Genomic DNA, 10,904 nt, shown 5'->3' on the forward strand with positions numbered 1-10,904 from the left:
ATACCATTAGTTAGATTTAATGGAGAGGGGGCAATCGAGCTAAGTTTTACAAAACACATGGGAGCTTTTAGCCTATTCTGAAAATTTTGCAAACCTTTTAAAACACAGGGGGGTTTATGCATTTTGTCAAAAAAAAAAAAAAAAGGAACTTCGTGGGGCACCGTTGAAACTTGATGAAACAACATCTAAGTGAATTAGACCAGGATGTGCAAGAATTTGTGTGGAATTGGATTTAACCTAGAAACGGATTACGAAAATTTGGATTGGCAAGGATAGTCGAGGGTTGCCTAGAAGTGAATTATGAAAATCTCCCTAAGTATTGCAGTGGGTGTAAACATTTGGGGCATGATTTCTAATCTTGTTATGCTAAAGGGCTCCCTAGACCGCAACCAAAGACAAAAGCAGAACCCCTTTAAGAAGATTTGAGAGTGTTACTCGACAAAAAAAGAGCAAACAGGTGATCGAGGATGCGGCTGAACCAGGCGGAGGCGATTCTGTGGCACGGATATAAGGCGGGAACTAGTGCTGCTCAGGACCATCAGCAACAAACGATGCTGAGCTTGCCTTTGCCAGATATCAATCAGAGGGCGGTGGACCTTGTTGTTGAGAAGTCGCAGAATTTAGGCCATTTGAATGTCAGAATGGATTCTCAAGATTTGGGTGATCTGAACGTGGGTGAGGGTCAAACACTAGGCTAGGTCAACATTTACAGAATAAGGAAACAGAGGTTGACAATAATGTGCTACAAGTGTTTGATGGTTTGCCACAAAGAGGAAAGGAATTGCAGCATGTTCGACAAGCAACTTCACAACAGCATTCGGATGCCCATGAAGTGCAGCAACAATGCCACAACAAGGGCATGGTGCACAGCGAGCAGCAGCTATTCAGTCATGGCTTGCTCTACGAATAGATGGTGTACAACCATTGTCAAGCGAAATCTATCGGCCGAATAGAGATGACTAATGAATCTTGAAGGTCCAAAGAAAAGTGCATAGCATCAACCTGGACTAAAGATCCATGCACAAGGGTCCACCATCTGAAATCTGAGCCACCAAGGCCTTGGATAAATTTGGCCCAACAAAATGAGCGAAAATCTGTACAAAACCACAAAAAGACAGCCCAAAAAATTCAAGCCCACTCTCCAAAAATCCTTTTCCTTACTCTTTTGTCGTTCTCAATTTTCTTCCTTTAAAAAAAATATCTATGATATTTTTTTATTTTTTTGGCTTTTCCTTTAAAAAAGTATCTTTTTTGATATATATATAAAAAAAATCAATCCCCAACACCAGATTTCTTCATTTTTTCTCTCTATCTCTCTTTCTTTTTTCTTTTTTTTTTTGGCTCAAATAATTTTTCAACTAACCATAAACAATATAACACTCCAAACCATTATTCAACTACAAAGGAAACCGAGAGTGTACCCATTCAGGACGAACAAAAACAACGGCAGAAGAAGATCTGCTTTCATTTGGGCTATTTCATATATGTATGTTATTATTCTAACTTTATCTAATCATCTTGCAGTTCTGAGATAAAAATTAGCTTAAGTTTATTTATGAATTTCAGTAATAGATTTGTTCTATAAAAAGATTGTGTCAATATCCCAATTTCATCTTTCTTTTTTTTCCTTTTTGAGGGGTTGACGGACAAAAAAATATCGCCCCAATTTGTTACTATGGGTTTGATAGACCCATTTGCTGTCCTGGAAAATGAGAGGGCGCGGCCTAACAAAGTCCACAAACATTTTAGAATCGCTAACGGCCAATCATAAATGGAATCGGGATCTTTTAGTTTTGAGATGGGACCCTAACATTGACTTTTCAACACCCTCCCCACCTCTCGCTGAAGTGAACCACCCAGTTCTTCCAGAGGCTACGAGTCAGTCGACATTCTTTCAGAATTTTGACGAGTATCCTCCTCCATAAATTTATTACCATTTGTTCTTTTTCTGTAGATTTTAGCGTTCTGTGCCCAATGTGGGTGAAATTTTGTGGGACTATTTGAACTTTACATTTAACCTGGGAGGAGGAGGACCTCAAGCATAGGAAGATGGAAGCGTCGTGCATCTTCTGTGGCGGCGTGTCAACATCACTGTTGAAGTCCCCGGCCCTCCGCCACCGTCCCATTGAATCAATTTCTCTTTACCGCAACAGGAACCTAGTGTTCGTAGCTTCTCCAATTTCACATCGTGTTTGGGCCAGTGCAAATAATAGCAGCAACAGCCGCAGTGCCACCAAGAGAAGAAGCCGCAAGAATAGAGAAGATGCCGGTGGTTCTGATGTCACCAACAAAAATACTAACAAGAAGGCTGCAGTATCTGAAGAAACCAGAAAGAAAGTCAATGATCAAGAAAACGGTCCAAGGAGCGTGCGTGCTCTGTATCAGAGTGGAGACCCATTGGGACGGAGGGAATTGGGCAAAGGCGTTGTGAAATGGATATGCCAAGGAATGAAAGCCATGGCTTTGGATTTCGCTATGGTAGAGATGCAGGGGGATTTTGCCGAATTGAAACAGAGAATGGGACCGGGTCTGACCTTTGTTATTCAGGCTCAGCCTTACCTCAATGCCGTTCCCATGCCCCTAGGCCTGGAGGCCATCTGCCTCAAGACTTGCACTCATTATCCCACACTCTTCGACCACTTCCAGAGGGAGCTCAGGGACGTTCTCCAGGACCTCCAGCATAAAACACTCATTCATAACTGGCGTGAAACTGAGTCATGGAAGCTGCTCAAGGAACTCGCCAGTTCAGGTTCTCTCTACCTCTGTTCCGCCTATTGCCAATTGATATTCCTAGTATCCTGAATTACTGATTTTATGCTTTTGCAGCCCAGCATAGAGCCATCGCGAGGAAGACTTCCCTGACCAAATCTGTCCATGGTGTCTTGGGATTGGAACTCGTCAAGGCTAAAGCCATGCAGTGCAGAATTGATGAATTTACCAAGCAAATGTCTGATCTACTTCGGATAGAGAGGGACGCCGAATTAGAGTTTACTCAGGATGAGCTGAATGCTGTACCCACACCTGATGATCTTTCCAGTTCGTCAAGGCCCATAGAGTTCTTGGTCAGCCATGCCCAGGCCGAGCAAGAACTTTGTGACACAATATGCAATCTGAACGCGATCAGCACATCTACAGGTTAACTGGCTTGGATTCCCACCACTGTAACATAACATACGACAATATAGAACTGTGCCCTGCATATTTACAGAACTAGCTTGTACATGCAGGATTAGGAGGAATGCATTTGGTTTTGTTTAGAGTTGAGAGAAACCACAGATTGCCACCCACTAACCTTTCTCCCGGAGACATGGTCTGTGTGAGAGTATGTGACAAGAGAGGGGCTGGGGCGACATCTTCCATGCAAGGATTTGTTAATAATCTGGGGGATGATGGATGTAGCATCAGTGTGGCTCTGGAATCCCGTCATGGTGATCCTACCTTTTCTAAACTTTTTGGCAAGAGTATCCGCATAGACCGCATCCAAGGATTGGCTGATGCAATCACATATGAGGTACTAAATGAACCTCTAAAGGGATTAGTATATAGAAGTCAAATTCCTTAACCTTTAAGAAAAACAACCATAAATCATTTGAAGGTAAAAGATTATCATCTAGGAAATGTTCCGTATGAGCATAACATCATGTAAAATGAACATCCTCTTCAACTGAAATGTTATCAGCTTCGTGAATATTGGTTGGCCTTTTTTCCATAATTGTTCATTTGAAATTGGCACATATGTTTTCACTTCCATTAATTGCTGTGTGCAGCGTAATTGTGAAGCTTTAATGATGCTTCAGAAGAAAGGTTTACAGAAAAAGAATTCTTCAAGAGCTGTTGTGACTACAATTTTCGGAGATAAAGAAGATATCACAAGGTTTGAGGGTAATAACTTGGTAGATTGGTCTGAAGTGGAATTAAGTGGATTGTTAGACACTGAATTTTATGACAGTTCCCAGCAAAGAGCAATTGCATTAGGTTTAAACAAGAAGCGTCCTGTACTGATAATTCAGGGGCCTCCTGGAACAGGAAAGACTGGTGTGCTGAAGCAAATAATTTCACTTGTTGTCAAACAGGGTGAAAGGGTGCTTGTCACGGCACCTACTAATGCAGCTGTAGACAACATGGTTGAGAAACTGTCTGAAATCGGTGCTAATATTGTGCGGGTCGGTAATCCAGCACGGATATCGCCAACCGTAGCTTCCAAGTCATTGGTTGAAATTGTCAATAGTAGACTTGGAGATTTTAGATCAGAGTTTGAGAGGAAGAAATCTGATTTAAGAAAGGACCTCAGCTATTGCTTAAAAGATGATTCTTTAGCTGCTGGCATACGTCAGCTTCTGAAACAGTTGGGGAAGACAATGAAGAAGAAGGAGAGAGAAACAGTTAGAGAAATTCTTTCAAGTGCTCAAGTTGTACTTACCACTAACATTGGAGCAGCTGACCCAATGATCAGATGTCTTAACTTTTTTGATTTGGTAGTCATAGATGAAGCGGGCCAAGCCATTGAACCTTCTTGCTGGATTCCAATATTGCTAGGAAAGCGTTGTATACTTGCTGGGGATCAATGCCAACTTGCTCCGGTGATCTTATCTAGAAAAGCCTTAGAAGGTGGTCTAGGAGTATCTCTTTTGGAGAGAGCAGCAACTTTGCACGAAGGGGTTCTTGCAACAAAGTTGACAATACAATATAGGATGAATGATGCAATAGCTAGCTGGGCTTCAAAAGAGATGTATAATGGGTTACTGAAGTCGTCTGCAAGTGTCACTTCTCATCTTCTTTCAGATTCCCCGTTGGTTAAGGTAGAGTGCATTTTGACAAATATCCATTCTTTGTACTTATTTATTATATTCTGAAAGTGATCATGTGCATCGGGCTTAAACTGATCCATTCTGTTGTGTCCGTGGATTTTTACATACGCAATATTTCACATACAATCATGTTGATTATACTTTCTCATCAGTTCCCTTCAAGTTGCAGAAAGCTTACGTGCTAAGTGCCAAAAAACTATTACCTGCATTTATTGTTGACAGTCCCCCCTTCTGAAGATAGCATGTACAATACTCATGAAGATACCTGTGTCCAATGATTGTGTCTAAGAAATAACTAGCAACTTTGATATTTACAGTGGTTACTTCATTTATTGGTAATTTGGTTTGCAAGTAAAACTCAGCAACTGATCTGTTTAAGTAATCAAAGGAAAAAAGCAAATATTCTATCTTGAGTAAAAATGGGAATATCTCCAACTCATGGAGCCCTCCACTTGCCATCTTCCCTCTGACTCTGAGGAGGAGAGCACTTTCTATCTACTGAGACATATAGAACACAAGAGACTATTGTATTCATGGTGGTGATTGGATCTCTTGTATGATAAGTCTTATATCTTATCTGATGGAAGTACCTACTGGGAATCTAGAACTATAAAAGTAACTTACCAGTGTTATAGCATTCTTCGGATTGAAGCAAAAAGTCTTTGACAGTGGAGCTGGATATCCTTGTCAATGAAACTTTGGTTGCAAGTGGGCTACTTCTTTGGTTGCAAGTGAAACTTCACACATCAAGGAGGAGGAGGGTGGAGCTGTAGTCAGAGAGGAGCAAAATATTCTCTTTTCTTTATTGTTGAACCAGAATGGATTTGTTCCCACCTGAAACAAAGTGTTTCTCCAACTCTATGTTGGCTTGTTCATCATTGTACCTCAATTCCAACACTACTGCTACTATCAATTGCAGTGGGAGATGGCAACACTGAGGTTCTGAATATTGAATAATGAAAGCCAAAGCAGTGAATTTATGTGGTAGTTGTGTTTCTCAAGGAACAATATAACAAAAGGACAAGACTACCTACCTATATGAGAACCAATGTGTTAAAAGTTATTAAGATTTACAGTGATTATGCTGGAATCAATCATGGGATTGGATATTATGACACAGAGTTGCATTATGTTTGATCAACTCACCGTTAAAATGCTCATTTACTTGAATTGCTTCAGAAGATGAATATTTGATCTTGTTGTGCACCTGTAATCAAGCTGCAATTATGCTGGAAATAAGGCTTGTGGGATGTCAATTATCTCCTGTAGCATTCTAAGTCAAAAGGACCCACCACTTTTTAGTATAGCCTGCTGTCCTCCTCTTGATGCCACTGTTATGAAGGAGATCTGCTGTTCCTTTTCCATTCAAGAGCTCTTATAGATATCCAGGGCCCTCAAGTTCATGAATTCGGTAAGCAGAGTTAAAGACTGACCATTGTTCAAATATAGCAACAAGCAGCCTATACCAGAGTGTTTCCTTATTGGTTGAGGATTGAACCATAAAAGTTTCAACTGGAACATGAAATGGTTACCGGTAATTAAATTCACATCATAAAAAATCTTTCTTAACCATTCGTTGTTACTGCTTGTCCAAAAATATCCCTTTGAAGCACGTTTTGGCACCATTTGTGCACATTTCTGGAACTCACAATGTTAATAATTGCTTAAAGGCCATTATACGAACCAAATTTGATGCATAAACAATTTGGGGAAGCTCAGCTGAACCATGTCTCTTGTTATCTTACTCCTAACAACACAAAAGTTCATGCATAAGGTTACAGGTATCACAGTATAAACTGAGATATACTTAACTTTGTAGCTTCTACAACTTCACAAGTAACTAATTCTTTTATGTGCGGACAAATTCTAGTTGGAGTATCTTGAACGAATTAGTTCTTTTTATGGTATTTAATTTATTTGTTATTTTGTCGTGACTTTGTCTCTCATTTACTATATGGATTCATGCCTTAGTCTTTGACATTTAAGTATGGGAGTACGGGGTCAGTAATCATATATGTTTTAGTTGTTCAATGTGTCGTATAATTTGTCTTCTTATGTTGGCTTACTGGCATGCCAATTAAACTGGCAAAACAGTTAGGCCCATGATCTTTCTTTTTTTAAATGTGCAAGTATGACAATAATCTATACTTATTGCAGCAAACATGGATAACGCAATGCCCATTGCTATTGCTCGACACAAGAATGCCATACGGAAGTTTAACTGTTGGCTGTGAAGAACAATTAGATCCAGCTGGCACAGGCTCTTTCTACAATGAAGGAGAAGCAGATATTGTTGTACAGCATGTTTTTGCCTTGATATATGCTGGTATTCCCATCTACCTGCTTTTAGATACAATGTATGATCTTTCTATCCAAACAGCTGAAAAACATAAATTTATGTTCTTGCCTCACCCCATGCCTAGAAGCTTTCAGAATGTACAACCATAGCATGATGCAACTATGTGTTTAAAAAAGCTAGAGAAAGGGTAGCATTTTGGCTCTATCAAGTTTAAGTCAGATAACAATTCCATCATTTGAAGGCTAGTATTACAGAACAGTTATTCTACAAAATGAGCTCTTGAGGAGACATTGATTCACTGTTACATATGGTGGACAAAACATGTGTAAAGTTTCAGGGGGATAATTGGCATGATTGGTGGACATTTAGGTCATGGTACATGTTAAAGAGTGAAAGTGAGGACTATTTGTTTCTGACAAAAGGTATACTACTATAGAGCATCTCAGACTTTTAGCCATAGAACTTCAAAATACTGGATCAAATCTTATAATTGGTCTTTAGGACATTCTCGTCCTTATTCTGAGTGTTCTGATTCAGTTATGTTACCATTAGGTTCTATTTCTTTACAAACCGAAGATTGTTGAAAGTAGCAAGTTTATGGTCTTTGCTTGCTTTTCTCTGCATTCTGCAGTAAGCTATGGGAAGTGATAAACTGTGTATAAGATATTTTGTCCTGAATTAAAAAATCATAATAACGATCAAATTGTCATCTCTTTGTTGAAATATTTGACTACTAACATTAGAGGATTGCAAATATCCTTGGCATGATTTTGCTAGTATTTATTTTAGGTGTCAGCCCAGCAACCATAGTAGTGCAATCTCCTTATGTTGCACAAGTGCAACTGCTAAGAGACAGGCTAGAAGAGTTTCCCCTATCCACGGGTGTTGAGGTTGCAACTGTTGATAGCTTTCAAGGCCGCGAAGCAGATGCTGTGATTATATCAATGGTAAGCTGTAATATTATAAATATTTGTAAGATTGAATCGCAGCATGCTACTTATCTTAATTCTTCCCAGGCTGTTATTTAAATAGAAGGACATATCTCCACAAAGTTGCAGCATTGTTGCACAAATTATAATGTCTTAGGTTAGTAGCATATCTTGAACACAACAGAGTACATCAGATATGTTATTCTTTTGCTTGATATTTTTCCAGGTAGCGCCACTGTCTTTGCTAGCAAACAATTAACATTATAATGAGAAAGGTTTTATGCATCAACCAATTCAAAGCTTGTCATTATTTGTCTGATTATACACATTTTATCACAGGAATAAATTGATCCTTTACATGACCTTTTGTGTCGATGCTTTCCTCCTGAGTAGTATTTCAGTAATTAAATTGCACTTATGGTGCCATGGGATTTGTGTGTTTGTTTATAGATACATATTGATGAAACTGCATGATGATCTTATGCCGACCAGTTGAGTCAGCTGGCAGAAGCTTTTTTCATGTTTCTGTTATTTAGATCGACCATCATGTCCTTGATGGAACTGTAATTTACATCTTTATAATCAATAAGAAGCAAATGGAAGTTTCAGATACCATCCTTATGGTCAATAAGAAGCAATAGCTGTATTTTTTTAATGAAATTCATCTGATATTTTCAGGTCCGCTCAAACAACTTGGGAGCTGTTGGGTTTTTAGGAGATAGCAGGAGAATGAATGTAGCTATTACAAGAGCACGTAAACATGTGGCAATTATTTGTGATAGCTCCACAATATGCCATAACACCTTTTTGGCAAGATTGTTACGGCATATTAGATATTTTGGTCGTGTGAAGCATGCCGAGCCTGGTGATTCTGGAGGATCTGGACTTAGCATGAATCCGATGTTGCCTTCAATTAGTTAACATTCCAAACAATAGCAATTATACCATGGTCTACTTCAAATTGCGGTTGTGGCGTGCATGAATGTGAAATAAATACTCAGCAAGTCCTGCAAACAAGATATCTACGTGCTGGTTTCAACATCCCTACACTGTTGGCTTTTCAGTTATGTGACCGAAAGCAACCAGAATGTTGTTTTCATAGAAGAGCCACAAGTACATACAGAAACTTCAATTCGATGTAAGTAATTGATAGCACTATTGAATATGCTCTGTATATTTGTTATGACAAGCCTCTTGCAGGTAAAGATACTACAGTGACATGATTGTTTGCAATTGATTCTTTGTCGTTAGGTGGTAGTTTGAGTCAATTTTTTCTCTCAACAATTGGAGGCAACTGTTTCCACTCAACAATAATTGGTAGAATGAATTCTTAGTTTGTCTGTCTCTCTAAACCTCTTCACTCAAATCTATCACTCTACTCCACTCCTACTGCGCACACACATACATACACAGATAGATCTACATAATATGTACGCATATAATTCAAGAAAGAGGGCCTTTTATTTATTTTTTTTATTTTTTGCTATTACTTAGACTTTAGAGCTCAACTCAATTGAGGTGAAATGTAACTGGGTAAAATAAGGTGCCCTCCACATGTCACACTGCCCAATGATAATATTATTTTATACTACTTAATTAATATTATTTATATAGAAAACAAAAACAATCCATAGTTAATTACACCACATACTCACATACTCTACAAAATAACTAGCACGAGTATCAACTCATCCACAACCTTTATACATATCTTTGTCACATATAATAAGATAAAGACTATTATAATTTGTTCACAAGCCATCCTCTCTTTTACTTTATAATTACCATTCTCAAAATTTAAAACTTCTAATGTTATTAACTTGTAAGTGGAACACTGCATACTGGCCCGACCTAACTTGGAATGTAGCACCCCCTACTCATTGTATTTAATTATCACTGTTTCACCCTTTTCTTAATTGCAACTCATTTAATAAGCAATTTCTTTTCAACTCGTAAAATAAATTCTATTTTGTCAATATAATATATACATATCACAAGAGATAATAGAAATTACCAAAAGTTTATATTTACTCTCACCTAATAAGAATAACGACGCGACTCAAAATCCAATGTGGCTAGTCAGTGTGACCTATCTCCTGAAAAGTACGTGGGAATGAATGAAATGCCTACTCTGTTAAGTATAAATAACCACTTTATACACACACACACACACACACACACACACAAATAGACAGCAAGTCACGTACAACACAATTACATCATCTAACTAATATTCATCATATAGCAACAACAGATGTAAGGAATAATACATGCCCATAACTGTAAATCAATTCGCGACATAGGATTTGACGTTATTGTTATTTTTTAAGGGCCTTATGTACTCTAATTGGAGTACATCAATCAATGATTTTGCCAGCCACCACCATCTCCGATAATGTCATATCATATACAACACATGATACGGTTGTATGCGATATCCCTACATTATCTATCTCAGTGTAGTAATATCAGTACGGGACATTACAACAAACATGGCATCCCCACACCACCTCAGTGTGTGGCTAATAGAACGGGATATTCCCCACTACTTGGAATACTCTAGTACCCTACGCGCAATGGCACCTAGCTTAACACATTTATTTTTCACACCACATTATCAATGACGTCACCATCACTCACATTATCGTAAACTATTGACTATGTTCCCAACTAGGTAAGCACCATCTTTTATTTCAATCTACCACAGCAATATCACTTACTTCATCATTTAGTTTTCTATAGTAATTATTTTCTCATTAATAACTTTTTCACTCGATTTCATTCAACAATCAATTATACAATCACTCATTCATCTTACGTCCGTAGGTTACAACCACATATAACACATAGTAATAATGCCACCGATAT

The 10,904-nt window shown here is 38.4% G+C and overlaps 1 protein-coding gene across 1 annotated transcript; it reads left to right on the top strand.

Annotated features, from left to right (window-relative positions):
- LOC105160188 (DNA-binding protein SMUBP-2) lies at window positions 1,809–9,304 on the top strand. The gene is made up of 7 exons (XM_011077455.2): window positions 1,809–2,749; window positions 2,827–3,135; window positions 3,228–3,511; window positions 3,768–4,799; window positions 6,966–7,134; window positions 7,897–8,054; window positions 8,715–9,304. Exons 1-7 carry the CDS (start codon window positions 2,050–2,052, stop codon window positions 8,955–8,957), a joined length of 2,895 nt encoding a protein of 964 aa, XP_011075757.1. The 5' UTR covers window positions 1,809–2,049; the 3' UTR covers window positions 8,958–9,304.

The sequence above is a fragment of the Sesamum indicum genome, linkage group LG4 (assembly GCF_000512975.1).
Source record: "Sesamum indicum cultivar Zhongzhi No. 13 linkage group LG4, S_indicum_v1.0, whole genome shotgun sequence".
Lineage (NCBI taxonomy): Eukaryota > Viridiplantae > Streptophyta > Magnoliopsida > Lamiales > Pedaliaceae > Sesamum > Sesamum indicum.